General features: G+C 42.1%; 1 protein-coding gene across 3 annotated transcripts in view; it reads left to right on the top strand.

Moving 5' to 3' along the window:
* BDP1 (B double prime 1, subunit of RNA polymerase III transcription initiation factor IIIB) overlaps nt 1-17706 on the top strand; it is a 324783-nt gene that overhangs the window by 52618 nt on the left and 254459 nt on the right. For all 3 annotated transcript variants that reach the window (XR_004537715.1, XM_033928971.1, XM_033928981.1), the window contains exons 9-10: nt 8180-8323; nt 12078-12341. Coding sequence is in view for 2 of the 3 variants with exons in the window: in XM_033928971.1 (XP_033784862.1) it covers nt 8180-8323; nt 12078-12341 (408 nt within the window). In the remaining variant the exon portion in view is untranslated. The remainder of the gene's footprint in view (nt 1-8179; nt 8324-12077; nt 12342-17706) is intronic.

A 17706-nucleotide genomic window follows, 5' to 3' on the forward strand; every position in this document is an offset into this window, starting at 1 on the left:
TAGCAACCAAATTGATCTGTGTCTCCAGGAATAATTTGTGATCTAAGTTAACCTCTAGAATCTTAATATTGGAAAAAGCACCTTGCATCCAACATGCCAAAATCTCACATACAAGCATTGTGTGAAAAAAGATTGCAGTCCAGAGGCACAGTCAGAAATATTGCAACTTGAGCAAGGAAAAAAGAAAAACTTAGCTATCCACGAAGTCTCAGCTGTCTCCAATCAGGCTTACTGCCAGGCCTCGTGGGTAAACAGCCCACCTGACGGGGAAATCTCCGTTTCGCTCTTGCTGCGTCAGGGGTGAAAAACTTCCTGCATCAAAGGCAATCCACCACGATCCTCCGTGGAAATTCTTCACAGATTTCACAATCAATGCGATGCTGTCAGCGATGCCTTGTTTTTTTCCTTTATCCATTTCAACCTAAGGAAAAATGTAATTTTATTGTAAACGAAAATAACTTAAACATATCATATATATGTAAAGCCAAGCCTTATGTAACGTTCAAGTCTTGTTGATTTAATGGACCCAACATGGTCTGTGTTTCGGCTTCTGTAGAAAAGCCTTCCTCAGGGGTCGGCCCAGTGGGTGGCGCTCAATAAGAGACTCTTCAAAGACAAGGCTTAAAGGCTGGAAAATAGTTCTTCTCTTGTTTCTACAGACTACACTTCCCCCTCCCTATTCACAGTTTTGATGTTCGCGGTTTTGATTATCCACGTTTTTTCCCCAGGCTCCCCCCCTGAGAATTGCTCGTTGGCAACGGAAAAAAACAACGCCGCCGGGACTTGGAGGTGGGGTGGAGGTCGGGGGCGATTGGAGCATGGACCTTATCTGGTGGTCTAGCAGTGACGCGGGGCAGGAGTGATTTTCCTACACTCCTGCCCCGTGCAGAGCCGTGTTGTGAGTTCCCGTGGTCTCACAAGACTACAACAGGGAGTTCATGTTGTTGTCTCGTTAGACCACGGGAACTCAGCAGCATGGCTCTGCACGGGGCAGGAGTGTTAGGAAGATCGCTCCTGCCCCGCGTCACCGCTAGACTACCAGATTAGGTCCGGGGGTGGGTCAGAGCAGTTATTTGAGATTTTCCCTATTCGCGGGCCGGCTCTGCCCCTAACCCCCACGAATAGGGAGGGAGAAGTGTATATGTTCATTTTGACCCTATTTTTCCAGTCTTTAAGTCTTGTGTTTTAAAGAGTCTCTTATTGAGCGCCACCCAGTGGGCCGACCCATGAGGAAGGTTTTTCTACAGAAGCCGTAACATCGACCGTGTTGGGTCCATTAAATCAACAAGACTTGGACTTAACATAAGGCTTGGCTTTACAGATATGATATGTTTTAAAGTAATTTTTGTTTACAATAAAATTACATTTGTTTCTTAGGTTGATGTGTTACTGTCCCTTCCCAATTCTTTCTTTGGTTTTCCTTGTTTATCCATGGAGTTTTCTTCCTTCTGTTTGGTCTGCTTGAATGACATACCACAGTCTGTGAGGAGCTAAAATATCTAGAGAACTGTGTAAGCTGAGTATCCACATCTCCTTCCCTTCCACAGCCAGATTCCCTTAAACAGCCAGATTCTAATAAAGGCAGAGTCTGAAAAGAAAGCCTCAAAATAAAAGGGAACAGATCAGATTGCTTCTGCAAGCTCCCCTAAGAAAAAATGGGGAAAAATATCACAACCTCTATCAAAGTAGGCTACTGGCAGTATATAAAGCCGCTGCTGCTTTAGAAAAAAGCCTGCACCCCGCAGCCCCGAGCCAGCCCGCCGGGAGAACCTCACCTCAGCGGCAGCCTGCCCTGCTCCTAGTCAACCGCACCAACGCCGATCTTACTGCAGGGCCGGGCGTGCGAGCTTGCTCCGCCCCCCAGCCCCTGCCGGGAAAACTTAAACTTGGACTGCTCAGGCAGAGGAGCCATTTTGCAGCCGCTGCTGCTTTAGAAAAAAGCCTGCACCCCGCAGCCCCGAGCCAGCCTGTCGGGAGAACCTCACCTCAGCGGCAGCCTGCCCTACTCCTAGTCAACCGCACCGACGCCGATCTTACTGCTGGGCCAGGCGTGCGAGCTTGCTCCGCCCCCCAGCCCCTGCCGGGAAAACTTAACCTTGGACTGCTCAACGGCGCGCAGCCGTTCGGCGCGCCGGCTAAGGCGCATGGCAAAGGCGCGTGCGCCTTAGCTCGCGCCTTTGCGAAGCGGCTGAGTGAAGCACAAACAGATCATCTTACAACCCAACCGCCACAACTGATTCTTTAAGATTTCACAGCAAAAGAGGAAACCTCCTGCAGACAACAAATTTCAAACGCCTCAACCCAAACCAGAATATTCCACCAACAGCCCGGACCGACATCAGCTAAGTATTTGCATGACTCCATCTGCTTATTACCAACAACCTGGTCCGCCCCAATCACCAAGTTCTTGCATGTCACAACCCCCCTGCATGCCTTACCAACCTGCATACCTTACCAACCGCATGCTACAAACCAACCAGGATATCAACTTATTACCAGCCAATATTATCCTCCACCAAGTAAATTCTAGCCTGGTACACCTGACTACTATCTACAGACTATTTTATTAACTTAATCATTCCTACCTACCCCCAATCCCTCTCAACCAGCCTCCCTCATGGATCTAAACCTCCACACCACTCGCCCGGCTCCCTCACCAACCCAAAAAAGCGACATGTCTAACTTCACAAAAAAACTTCTAGCCCTCCTCCTCCTCTATCTTCTTAGCTCAAGACAATGGATCCCCAAAACCTCAGCTTTCGAACCCATCCCCACCTACCACACCTGGAACAGAATCGCCAAACCAGGCAAACCATCTCTATCCCTCAGCACCCTCCATGACTACAAGGAATCAGGCCCCTTCCCAATTTCCGTGATCAATACCTCCAGACACTTCCCTAGACCACCACAAAAAAGAAACCGACTCCTAAAAAGCCTACCAATTACCCAACACTTAACCCCCCCAGAACACTACACAATCACCGGTGCCTATCTAAATATTCGCTCAGCTAGAAACAAAGCCCAACTAATCAAAGATTGGCTCGAAGAAACCCAACTCGATATTCTTCTCCTAACGGAAACATGGCTAATTTCCGATCAGGACATCATCATTGGAGACCTGCTCCCAGCAAACTACAAAATCATTCCGCTATCACGACATACCAGGAGAGGAGGTGGCCTAGCTATAATCCTCAAAGACCACTTCCAATTCCAAACCCTAGACTCCAAAATGACCAAAGACCTGGAAATCCTCTCCTGCAAACTATCCAAAGCAGTCTGCAAAGACTACCTGACTATAACAGTATTCTACACCCCCCCTAACAAATGGAACCAAGCTAAAGAAGATCTCTATGAATTCCTCCTCGCAAATTCCACTGCCGGTACCCACACCCTGCTTGCTGGCAACGTAAATCTACACCTGGAACAGGCAGAGAACTCCAACGTTTCAGATCTTTTCTCCTTCTTAACATCCCTAGGATACTCTAAACCACCCCCAACCAAAACACATACCAAAGGACATCACTTAGACCTGATCTCATTCCTCCCCAATTCCTCCCTTTCCTCCCCTGCCCCCCCCCCCAGCATAAGCTTCAAAGACGAAACCTGGACCTTCACCCCTTGGTCAGACCACCTCCGATGCAACTTTAACTTACACTGGCTCAAAAAACAAAGCCAAAGGATTCCAAGAACTACTCACAAAGAAAAAAACAACAACATGGACCAATGGTCAACTAAACCCTGAAAAATTCTGGTCCCACTACAACCCAACAACCACCACAGACCCTAACCCCAACTTCCTCCCAGGCTGGAACAACTTCAGCACTCAAGTTCTAAATGACATGGCCCCTCTGAAACCCTATAAGAAAAAACACTGCTCATCTGCCAACTGGTTTGACGCCAACCTACTAGCCCTGAAACGAGAAGTACGCAAACTAGAAAGAATCTGGTGCAAATCTGGCACAAATACAGATAGATATGCCTGGCATACTAAAATCATCGAATACAAAAAAATGATCAAGGAGAAACGCTCCAAATACTATGCCCAATCAATCAACACCCCAACCCTAAACAGCAATAAACTCTTCAGACTTATCAACTCCTTATTTGATATCAACTCATATAAAACTCCCCCACAGACCTTCCACCCTCCCCAGCAAACCTAGCTGACTACTACGCCAACAAAATTCATAACTTAAAAACCTCTCTCGCAACGATAAGCACTACCCCATCAACCCTTCTGCCTACCCCAAACAATGAAGGTATCACCACCGACATGACCTGGAACCGCTTTGAGAACCCAGACTGGAACCTATTCCTAGAGCTATATACAAAATATGCCAAATCAAACTGCCTTCTAGACAACTGCCCTCCCTCCATCATGAAAATAGGCCCCCCCCCTTCAAAGTGGAGCTCTTCAACTGGATTACCCTCTGCCTGTCCACTGGCTACTTCCCACTGGAACTTGGCCACATCCTCATATCTCCAACCATCAAAAACCCCAAAGAACCACCATCCACAACCACCAACTACAGACCCATTGCCAACATAACCTTCTTCCTCAAGATTATGGAAGGCCTTGTAAACCAGGACCTCATGTCTTACCTCGAAAAATTTAACATCCTTCATGACTCCCAGTCTGGATTCCGCACTAACTACAGCACGGAAACCGTTCTAGCATCTCTAACTGATTATCTCCTCCAACAATTCTCACAGGGAAACAGTGCCCTAATACTCCAGTTCGACCTCAGTAGTGCCTTTGACCTGGTAGATCATGACATTCTGTTCAGCTACCTCGATACCTTAGGCATTTCGGGACAGGTACTAACCTGGCTCACAGGCTTCTTAAAAAACAGCACATACCAAGTACACCACGAAGGAACCTCCTCCCACACCTGGTCCAACCCCTGTGGAGTTCCACAAGGCTCCCCCCTATCACCTTCCCTATTCAGTATCTACATGACTTCACTGGGACACATGTTATCTGACCGAAAGCTGAAATCCTACATCTACGCAGATGACATCACAATTGTCATCCCCATCTACTCATTCTCACAAGAAACAGAGCAACACATCGCATCAGTACTCACCATGGTCGAACACTGGACCACTCAGTCCAAACTGAAACTAAACCCAGAAAAGACCAAACTCTTCCTAGCTAGTCCCAACCACAAACTAACGAACACCACCTTACAACTCAACGGCCGAACTTACCCTATTAACCCCACCATCAAAATCCTTGGAGTCATCCTAGACCGCTGCTTGACCTTCGAAGACCACACCAACGCCCAGGTCAAAAAATGCTTTTATACCCTCTGGAAACTCCGTACCATCAAACATTACTTTGACTTCCCCTCCTTCAGACTGCTGGTCCAATCCCTAATCCTAAGCACACTGGATTACTGTAATATAATTTATATGGGCTCCTACAAGAAAACCATCAAATGACAGACTTATCCAAAACACCGCAGTCCGCCTAATCTATGGCCTCAAAAAGTCAGACCATATCACCCCTTACTATAGAAAACTGCACTGGTTGCCAATAGAAGCGAGAGTCATCTTCAAATTTCCCTGCCTCTGCTTCAAAACCCTAACTGGCTCGTCCCCGATATATCTGTCTCACCACTTCGTGTTCCCTGGAACCACTCGCACGCGCAATACTAACCTGTTTACCTACCCTTCCCCAAAGGGATGCACCCACAAAAGATTCCTCAATAGAACACTCTCATATCAAGCTGGCAGATGGACAAACTGCCTGACCACCCTCATCTCATCTGCCCCATCCTACTCATCCTTCAGGAAATCTCTCAAATCTTTCCTCTACGACAAATTTCTTGAACTCCCCTCATCACCAAATAATCAAATACCTCTATCCTGTAATTGATACTGGTTGTCTTCTTGACATCCACCACCCTGTATTGGTTTGGTACACTGCTTTGTTCTTTATAAGCCTCTCGCATTGCCTCTCTATTATATATATATATATCTCTGTAGTACAGTGGTGCCTCGCACAGCGAACGCTGCGCACAACGAACTTTATGTCTTGATTCGTACAACGGACTTCGTTTCACACAACGAAGTCCGGGGTTCCTGCGGGGTTGGATCGCAGCGGGGTTGGTCGAGCCGCGAGGGTAGTCTCCTTCTCCTTACCTGCCCTGTCGCAGCACACAGCCGAACGGAAATCTTCCCGATGTCAGCGCTGACGTCGGAGGGAGGGCTTAAGCAAAGCCCTCCCTTCCTCCGACGTCAGCGCTGACATCAGGAAGACTTCCGTTCGGCTGTGTGCGGCTGCGGCAGGGCAGGTAGGAAGAAGGCAATGGCGAACGAAAGAGGGGGGAGGGGGCGGTCCGCCCCGAAGAATGTGCACAGCTGGTCAGGTCCCCCGATCGACCGACAACAGGCCCGGCCGACAAACCTCCCTGCCCTGTAGCCGCGAATCTAAATTACCTCTTACAGCAGCTTCAATAATCCAGCTGCTGTAAGAAGGTAATTTAGATTCGCGGCTACAGGACAGGGAGATTTGTCCGACCGGGCCTGTTCTGTTGTCGGTCGGGTGCAAAAGCGCCACAAAGGTGGAGGCAGGGAGGGAGGAAAGGTGGAGTGGAGAAGAAAAGACGCTTAAGGGGGGAGAAGGCCGCTGAAAGCACATGTTGGAGCAGGGGATGAGAGGGAGGGAGAGAAGGGGAAATATTGGACAAGGGCAGAAGGGATGCTAAATCATAGGGTGACAGGCAGAGAGAACAACAGGAAAAAGAGTGGAAGCAATCTTGAACCCTGAGGGTGAGGGCAGAGAGAGGTGGTGAGATGATTGATCATGGGGAGAGGGACAAAAGGGAATAGAGATGGGATAGGAAGATAGTGGAAGTAAAAGGACAGGGAGATGTATGTTTTTAGATGTATCTAAATAAAAATAATAACAAAAAATTTATCTTTTTTATGTCATCTTAGCATATTTTATGCTGCAGAACGAATTATTTTTTTTTACATGTATTCCTATGGGAAAACGCGTTTCACATAACGAACGTTTCACATAACAAACTTGCTCCTGGAACCAATTAAGTTCGTTGTGTGAGGCACCACTGTATATGTACAATCTCCTGCATGGTAAATCTACATTGTTCTTCGCTGAATGAGTTAAGCTTTAGTTTAGTTTAGTTTACTTGCTGGCACTCATAATTTTTTTAAAAAAGCATGGGCTTGCTGTCTGTCAAATTTTGTTGATACTCCTTCCAGCTCTTAGTGACAAACTGCTGTGCCCGACTCATTGATTGAGAATCACGGTTGCGGACTATTAGTTACTAACAATCATACTTTGAACCTTACAACAAAGAGATGCCTTGAACCTGTTGATAGCATGATCAGAAGCTTTAATGAGTTTGAATTCATATTTTAATGCCTACTTAGCATAAATGCACATGAGGTTAGCATCTTTCAGTTGAAAGGAAATTCTAGAATAAGGAGGCATAGGATGAAAGGGAAAGGGAATGCACTCGGAAGTAATCTCAGAAAATACTTTTTCATGGAAAGTAAACACCTTTACTGAATATGTACAGTTCTCATTGTATCTTCGCTGTAAATGTACAGTCTCTTACGTTGTAAACCGCTCTGAACTGTTTGTGGTACTGCGGTATATAAAATAAAGTTATTATTATTATTATTATTATTACTGGAGATAGATAAATAAATATATATATACAACTTCTTATTCTAGAACCACTTTCCTTCAAATTGGTTGCCTTTGTGCATTATTTAGATTTTGATGTGAATATCTGCTCCCACTTCTTCGTCTTTTTTTCCATAGTATGCATGTTTACTTTCTTCTCACTTAGCCTATGGCATGGTTTATTCACTGTTTTTGTAGTTTTTCTCTGAAAAGTTTTTACTCTTTCTGGGATTACAGCCTAAATTTTTCAGCACTGTAGTCCAGATGAGGTGTTGGCATTAATCTGACCCTTTTCACTTCTGATCCTGTGCTTTGGCAACCTTGAGTTGGTCATGTGATCCCACGATGTGTGCATAATCTGAGGAGGCCTTTTAATAATTATCATTTTTATTTCAAACACTATCATTCAACTACATCCATTTAACATATGAACTGCTAAATGTTCATCTTCATGTTTACTGAGTTTGAAAATTCACCCATTGATATCTTCCTTGATACTGATTATATTTTTTAATACAGAGGAAAAACAGCAATTTGATCCAGAGTTCTTTGCTGAACTGCTTCACAAGGTTCTTAATGAAGATAAAAAGAGGAAACAAAAATCTGCTAAAATCACAAATAATGGAGTAAAAAAACCTGCAAAAACTCGAACAAAACAAAAAGGTATGTCAGTTTTTACATTATGGAGGTCATTAGTTAAGTATTAATGCCATAATGAGTGCTATCTGTCACAAGACCTGTAGGATAAAATGGTCCCAGTGGCAACTAATGCACAATAAGGATGTTCTTTACTATCTGCCAGATCAGTCTGATGTAGGCCGCTGTCAGGCCTACTTTGGTAATGAGACCTCGAACGCTATATACTGGTTTCCATAAGTATATATTTATTTTACCAATCAGTAACAGCTTACAAGAATAGATCATATAGCATATAGCGTAACAGACGGTGATGATCTCTAGGCCTAGAGGTCCTCTGATGTCTGTCCTCCCCTCTGCCTTCTAAAGGCCTGGTTTTTATACATTTCTTAGTGGCCAACACCACGTTGGTTTACATCACATGATACATCTTCATTGGCTACTTTCCTATGCATTACTGCTTAGTTACATTCTTTTATTGGCTGGTTGACCTGCGTCACGTTATATGTTTACTCTGTTTACCGTAAGACCTAACCTGTTCCCCGAAATGCCTGTTTCCTCACCATATTAGTATTTCCGAGCACAAGACCCCCTCCCAACTGTAAATATCTCTGACACTGTAGATGATATCTCTTGAGAATTCTATCTTCGGACCATGGTCTGTTTATCTCTTCATGGTATCTGGCTGGGTGGGCCTGATGCCAGACCGCAGCATCAGGACCTGTTATTTTCTCTCAAGTTTCACTGACACAGTAGCTAACTTTTCTTAAAACCTGGGTATTTCTTCATTCTTGCATGTTTTCTGGTAAATTGTATGCAATATCTTTTTACAGGTAATCTACTGTTTCCATCAGCTGCAGAGATAAGATACTAGTTGCAGGGGGAGAGAAAGGTTTTTGTAGAGAGAACAGTTTCTGTGAGCTTATGGTTTTCCCTTGTCCCACTTCACCTGGTTTAATAATGTCAGGACTTAAAGGGATTCTTCCAAAGGGATTCTTCCAGAGCTTCCATGCTTTTTCTTCTTTCCATCTCCCTCCTCCTCTCAAGTCCAAAACAGATGGGTTATACCTCTCTTCTAGCAGAGAGAGACGAACAAGTAGAACTTGTGAGCCCTGCCCTGTATGGAGCACCATACAAACACATATTATTTATTTATTTATTTATTTCTAAAATTTCTTAAGCGGTTTACAGCATACAACATTCACAATGATTCAAAGAGCAACATATAACAGTACTGAACTCTAATCATCTAAAATGAGCATTTGGGCTGTAATCAGCTAAAATTAGCATTTGGGCTGCAGAAACCAGAGAGAACAGTACAGTTTAGGGGGTGAAGAACTTATGTGCACGACGGAAGAGCGGGACTTGGGTGTGATTATATGTGATGATCTTAAGGTAATTTATTTTTTTCTTATATACCGCTACATCCGTTAGGTTCTAAGCGGTTTACAGAAAATATACATTAAGATTAGAAATAAGAAAGGTACTTGAAAAATTCCCTTACTGTCCCGAAGGCTAACAATCTAACTAAAGTACCTGGAGGGTAATAGAGAAGTGAAAAGTAGAGTTAGAGGAAAAATAAAAATAAAATAAACATTTTAACAAGACAGCATTGATCTAAATACTTTGGAAGGTAGAAGAGAGGAGAGAAAGGAATAGAAGCATGATGAAGTGATGAAGTGGAGCAAGTAAGTTTAGGAGGAGCGATTGATGTTTCCAGAAAGGGCTTCTTCAGGGAAGAGACTTGGCCGACAGTCCCAGGATGCCTATGTCTCCTCCCCTGAGATGTTCTCCCATCCATGCATTCCCTCCCAGACACACTGCCCGGTCAAACAGGTTGAAAAGGTGATGGCGAAAGCTAGAAGGATGCTAGGTTGCAGAGGGAAAGGTATGGCCAGTAGGAAAAAGGAGGTATTGATGCCTCGGTATAAGACTCTGGTGAGACTTCATTTAGAAAATTGTGTACAATTCTGGAGGCCGCACCTTCAAAAAGATATAAAAAGGATGGAGTCGGTCCAAAGGAAGGCTACTAAAATGGTGTGTGGTCTTTGTGATAAGGCATATGGGGACAGACTTAAAGAGGAAAGGCGGGAGAGGGGAGATATGATAGTCGTTTAAATACCTACATTATATAAATATGCATGAGTCGAGTCTCTTTCATTTGAAAGGAAACTCTGCAAGTTAAGAGGTGATAGGCTCCAGAGTAATCTGAGGAAATACTTTTTTATGAAAAGGATGGTAGATGCATGGAACAGTCTCCTGGAAGAGGTGGTGGAAACAGAAACTGTGTCTGAATTCAAGAGGGCCCAGGATAGGCATGTGGGATCTCTCAGAGAGAGAAAGAGATAATGGTTACTGTGGATGGGCAGACTAGATGGGCTATTTGGCCTTTATTTGCCATCATGTTTCTATAAGAATATTAAATAAAGGAGAATTTTCTCTTTATCACTTTTTTATCGGGCAGCAACAATGTAGAATATACTACCCATATCTTTAAGACAATTAGCAAATTATGATAAACCAATGTTTAGAAAATATGTAATCTTTATTTAATGAAGTTATAAGTTGATTCAGTTTAGGATTACTCTACTATTGTCTATACGTCACCCATATGTGAGATTTATATGGCATGCTTGTCCTTAGAGGAATGATATTTCCGGAGCTTGACATCCAGCAGCCTCAGCAACTGCTGATGTAAACATTTAAATTTGCCATTTCTTATATTCCATCTAGAGAATACCACTGTTCAAGGTGGATTCCATATAAAGAAACCAAAAGCACAATTCTGCGTGCATACAATAAAGCACATCAGTACATAAATTACATTACATTACATTTGTGATTTCTATTCCGCCATTACCTTGAGGTTCAAGGCGGATTACATGAGTTATTTGGACATTTAGGAATACATAAGAAGTTGTCTGAATATTTCCCATGATAATATGGAGTGGAGCGGGTTGCTATTGGGGATTGAGATGATTCTTGCTGTGTTAGTTTGTCTTTAAGGATTTCATGAATAGCCGGGTTTTTATTTCTTTTCTGACGGTTTTGTAATCTGGGGTCGTGATCTGTGAATTGGTAGTCAAGCAGCAATACAGACTGAGGCTGTACAACCTTCCCTCCCTCCCTATTTTGGTGTTAACTTCGAGAAGGGTTTCCATATATTTTGGTACAGAATATACTGAGCAACAGGCAGGGCTTGCATCTGCTGATAGGAGGGGCATAACCTGTTCATTTTGGACTGTTCTGATAGGACTCGGGGGGAAAGAAGATTTAGTAACATCACATTTTTTCTTGGCATTTATTAAATGATCTCCTATAAATATGTAAATGCTCTTGGAGTGTGCGTTAAAAGCAAACCACGTATATGCAGAGAGAAATAAGCAATTTCAGTTATCTTTTTTTTTTTAATATGTTTTTATTCAGTTTTTCAAAATGGTAACATAATCTCACACATCACTTGTACAGTATGCTATCAACCATCTAACAAGGACAAAAGTGAACCTTCCCATATCTTTTTCTTTTGATGGTGTGTTGGTCTATATTAAAATGCAATGCATGTCTCCATACCATTTCAGTCATAATCATCTTTCACATGCTTGCTTGAAATGTTATTTCTAAGTTTGCGCATTATTTATGGGTATATCATTTCACATTTTTTCCTATGTATTTCTCTGACTTTTCCTTCATTGAGCATTGGAATAGATTTAATGTCCTTTATGCTGTACATAAATGCAGGTAGTCACACTCAACAAATACTGAACATCCTTGTCTTTGGCAGCAAAAGAAGTTGGCTTTTCAAGCAATGATCGTGGAACATTTGACACTGAAGCTGTGGAGATGGACACAGGCTCTGCAGAAAAAGAGAATGAGGAATCCCCAAGTGTCCATGAAAGCCAGGCTGCAGCAGAGCCTGGCCGACCCAAGAAGAAAAAGAGGAAAAAGAAGAAGAGTGAAGACCCCAGTTCATCAGTGGCTGAAAAGCCTTCAGGAGGAAATGAAGTATCTGAAAAATCAACTAGCACAGAGAGAATTAGAAACAAAAGTAAGAATGTTTAAGAATGTTTTACTTATTTCCCACCTGGTTAGGGGTGTTGTCTCTGGCGGGACCTTTAGTAACTAGCTTTAGGGACCTTTAGTAACTAGCTTCAGGGAAAGATAAATCTGGTGGTCGTACTATAGAGAAGGATCATGATTCTGTACCTCCATTCTAAAGATAGCCTTTGAAGCAGTCACTTGCCAATTCTATGCCCTGGAATTATCAGTAATATGGTTATGATGGTTTAGAAACATCAAGTCATTAAAATAAATTTTCTACCTTTCCTGTTTTCTACAGTAGTACAGTAAGGGGATTCATAATTGAAATGTAAACACGTCTAAAATCCCGCCCAAGTTGGCACTTGAATAACTTAAAAGTGCCGATAATAAAGCCTATTTTTTGGATGTATCCAGGGACTTTTTAGGCTTCTGAATGCGCCCAGAGCTAAAAGGGGCATATCTGGAGGAGTGGTTAGGGCGGGATGTGGGCCGACCTAGACTTAGTCATTCTGCAGGGATAATTGAAGATTTTATGAGACTTCCTGGACGGAACTTATACTTTGACTTAGACAATGTAAAAACAGGTATAAGTGCCCAAAAGGTATCCAAAGTGACCAGATAACCACTGCAGAGACAAAGTAAACCCCCCCCCCCCCAGTATTCACTAACCCCCTCATATCCACGCAAACATCGGAATAAAAATGTATTTACCTGTCTCCAGAACATCAGCACCTAGTATAGGAAAGCCTAGTAGAGCTGCACACAGGTCTCTTAAATAGCCTTGGGGATGGGCTAGTGAACCATAGAAAGGAGGACCCAGGCCCATCCGCTACTCTAACCACTGCGTTGACATCCTGTGTGCAATATGTAAAATGATGTTACCCAGGTTTTTATATTACCACCATACATTGTTTCTTAGAGTCCCTAGATTAGCTATTTAAACCTTGCAAAAAAAAAAAAAAAAGTATGGTTACATTTGACGAAGGTGTCACCCAGGATCTCACGGGCCTTGTTATCATGCCCTAGAGTTAAAGGATGGCTGAGGGTACCAGACTTGTATAAATATTATATGGCGACCCAATTGAAATCTATTGGAGGGTGGTATGATTCACAACCTAAAGTATGGGTACGCATTTATAGAAGTTACTTCTCTCAAAATGAATGGGCCAATTTGTTGTGGACACCAATGAAAAGAACCCTTCAATTGAGAGAAGTATTCCCTGGCTTCCTCTTTTTTTTGTAAATTGCTATTTCAAATACGGACCCTTGTATTGGGTAAGAAGAGATTATCTCTTGTTGCACCCCTGATATCATTGTATGCGTTTGCCCTAGCATGGTATCACGCAATCCTTAATGGATGGGTGAATAAAGGTATCATTATACTGGGGGATTTATATGAAGCTGGAGTGTTGAAGTCTTATTCACAGCTGTGCTTACAATACTCTCTTTCCATTACTGATTTTTATATTTATTTACAAGTTCCGCATTTATTGTTTTCTTCTCCTATTAAAAAATAGTTACAATTGCCACAAACACAGTAGGAAGAAATGTTGATAGAGAACTCGAATCAGAAAAAAAACTTATTACCAGGTATTATGCAATGTTACAAATGAGCCCTCAGGGATTATATGGCTATCGAGCCAAATGGGAAAGGGATTTAGGGACCACCTTCTCTCCACAGGACTGGGAATTAATCCATATGACAGAGCGAATATCAATTTCAGCTAATTTGGTAGGACTAAAGCCTGTTGGAGAGGATGTGGTTCTCATGGTATCTATATTAATATGTGGTGGTACTGTCCCTTAATACAAGTATTTTGGAATAAGTGTGCCCAATTACTTTCTGATATGTTAAAGATTGTAGTACCATGAAATGTTAAACTATTTTTGTTGCAATATAAACCCCCGGGAATGGATAAGAATTCTTTTAAGGTAGTATGTGTGTGTATAGAGGTTATTAAACGGGAGATAGCAAGGGTATGGTCATCTATTAATATTCCATCTGTGCCTCAGATTATTCAGGGTATATGGCAGGCTTATTTTAGCCAATTGACAACTCTCCATAGGAATCAAGTGATTGGTTTTCAGAAGCGGTGACAGTCTTTGGAGGCATGGTACTGAGTAAAACCCCATTCATTCCTATGGGAGAATTGAGGTGGGTCAGAAAACCCCAATTTTGAGGGTTTCCGGGGTTAGGGTTCAGGTCCTTCACCTCAAAAACCCATATTCCAGTATTTTTGCACTTTAAAAAAAAAGGTCTCCAAGAGCTGTTTTGGGGTGCTTTAAAAATTTGTTATATTTACTCCATAAGATGCACCTACATTTCTACCCACTGTTTGGTGGGGGGGGGGAAAGTGTGTCTTATGGAGCGAAAAATACAGTAACTAGTTACTGATTTCAGTTTCTCTTCACTAAATGTAACTAGTTACTAAATAAAAATTAACTAGGTAGTTAATAGTTACTTTTTTATTAATTATAACTATATGAATATTACAACAATAAGTACTTTATATTTTCAAATGAGCTTATTGGCTCTGAGCATTAAAAGCATTTCAAAATGCTCATCTGTTAAACTGTTCCTGTATGGTGTAAGAACCTGTTCACCGATGCTGAAGAGTCTCTCCACTTATGCGCTTGATGGAAGGCTTCTATTATTCAGAATAAACACTTCCTTCACAGTTGGATCACACTGGAGACTGGATATATCACGTGCAGCATCATTCAAGAAGAGATCTAGTTCCAACTGCACACCGTTGTCCCCATTATTTGATTCATAGAAGCAGAAGGAGCTGGAGTCTTCACTGGAAGATGGTGCTGCATTAGGAGTTGTGTTTGCAGCGTCAGCCTGAGCCTGTATTGCTTGCATCAGCAAGTATGTGTCACAAGCTCTGGCAGCATTCATTACCTGTGGTAAACAGCAACCAGTCTCTCTCAAGGTGCACTAGACTAGGAGCTTCGCATTTTCCTGGGCAGAATCTCAGGCAATTCCTCCCACAGAGATCTGTCCGGCAGCTACTTGGTCTACTTTTCATACCTTTTCTAGATTTTACATTATGGATGTGGTGGCTCATGAAAATGATGCTTTTGGGTCCTTAGTTTAGCGGGTAGGCTGTTCTGTCCCACCTGGTCAGCTACTGGAGTAGATGTAACTGAATGAAAGATTAGGTTCTTACCTGGATAATTTTCTTTCAGTTAATCTACTACAAATTCCATATGGATAATTTTCTTTCAGTTAATCTACTACAGATTCCATAAGGCTCACCCTCTGTATTGCCTGCTTTTTTGCCTCAGATATTTCTGTGTTCCAGGCCTGGAGTTCTTTTCCTGTCAGTCAGATGGCTCACCGACAATAAACCCGGCATGTGTAAGTATATTCCTCTGCCTCTGGCCTTCCTTATTGTTAGTGCCAGTTGCATACAGCAGGTTGTTTCTCTATGGTTGTGTTTCAGTTGTTATGTTTTATTCTAATTATTGTTTTCTAATTTGCAAAGCAGACCAACATTGCTTGTTGCGGGGAGTATCCCCATTCCTCTCCTCTTTATCTTTTGTTCCAGTGGAGCTTAATTGCTTTGGGACTAAACTGAGGTGTGGACTGGGGCTCTGCCTATATATGGGAGGTGTTCAAAGTTGTAAGTATTTCCTCTCTGCAAGCCATTTCACGGGTAGAGATAAATCACCACATGTACAGAATCCCTAGTAGATTAACTGAAAGAAGATTATCCAGGTAAGAACCTAATCTTTCATTTGCTTGTGTGTGGAATTATAGGCTGATCAGTAGCAGTGTAGTAGTCTTTGTTGTGTCATGTCTCCTTTAGAGCCATCAAATACAAAAGCGTCGGGAAAAGAATGTTCTCAACGATGGCCTCAATATGGCTGAACTCCGTTCCAAAGGAATTAAAACTAGAAAAGGACACCAAAAAGTTAAAGAAAGGAATAAAGACGATATTCTTCACAGAACACTTTAGCAAATAAAGAAACATTTGAGGGGAGTAACAAGATGCAGGAAACAGCAGGCTACCCTGCACTTGGAACACAAAGAAAGATGAGTATGTGACAATACAGAAACAATAATTATAGTATTTGTACTATATCCCCCTTGCCCAGTAACCATGATAAAACAACTACAAACAGTACAAAGCACAGCTCTAAGACTTATCTACTCGCTGAAGAAATATGATGACATCACAGAGGCATACCACGACTCACACTGGCTCCCAATACAAGCGAGAGTACTCTTCAAATTCTACTGCCTACTATTTAAAGCCATAAAAGGAGACAGCCCAGCCAACTGGAACAACCGACTAATTCAAACCACCTCAACCAGACACAGGAGAACCCACACACCATTCACGCACCCTCCAACCAAAAACGTCGAATGAAAAAAAACTGTACAACAACCTCCTAGCCACTCAAGCAGCAAAACTGGACCACCAACTCTCCAACTTACTGATCTCAACCACAGACTACAAAACCTTCAAAAAAGGAACAAAAACCCTACTATTCAAAAAATACATAAAACCAAACTAACACAGCTAGATCTATCTCAAGCATCATCTGCAATACTCTCCAATCCTTAGCAATTTAGAAAATGTCCAGACTACTCCTTATGCACCTCTAAATGTCCTGACAATTCATATGTAATCCGCCTTGAACTGCAAGGTAATGGCAGAATAGAAATCACTAATGTAATGTAATAAATAGGTAAGATTCACATATGTTTAGCTCAGGTACTGTAACACCATTACTGAAGCTCATGCAAACTGCTCAGAATTGACTCCCCAGTCATTAGTAGTGGTATAGAAGCTTCCAATAAACCATAATGTATATCTATCATTCTCGTTTTATTATATACTGTTCCATTATTTTAATCAGGATTATAACTACTAAAGTTGGGGATTTTTTATTTTGTTTTATTTTATTTTTTTTTGTAATCTCTTGTGAATAGGGATTTCACATCAGATCTGGTTGCTTTTTTTGTCTCCCCCACCCTCGTCAGAGCAGAAGCTGCTTTGCCTTCTCTTAAAAGCTGAAGATGCAGCCTCTTCCTGATCCTGTGTAAGATTTGAGAGTGCTTGGATGTGAATATGAGGACATAATGTTTTTTTTTTTATAAATTGTTTATTAATAAAGTTTTCAAATATATATAACAAAAACACAGAGGTTAAGCAAACAGATATCTACAATGACACATTTTCTCCAACCCCTTTCCCCCAAATTAGTAAAAAGATAAAGTTGTACTATAATCTTCAGTACAATGCAAAAAAAGAATCACATAAGTCAAAATAAACCCCCCCCCCTAACCCACCCCAAAATCAACTTTCACATAGGGTTACACAAATGTAGCTAAACACTCAGATCATGAAGGACATTCA

This window comes from Geotrypetes seraphini, chromosome 1 (assembly GCF_902459505.1).
Source record: "Geotrypetes seraphini chromosome 1, aGeoSer1.1, whole genome shotgun sequence".
NCBI classification, from domain to species: Eukaryota; Metazoa; Chordata; class Amphibia; order Gymnophiona; family Dermophiidae; genus Geotrypetes; species Geotrypetes seraphini.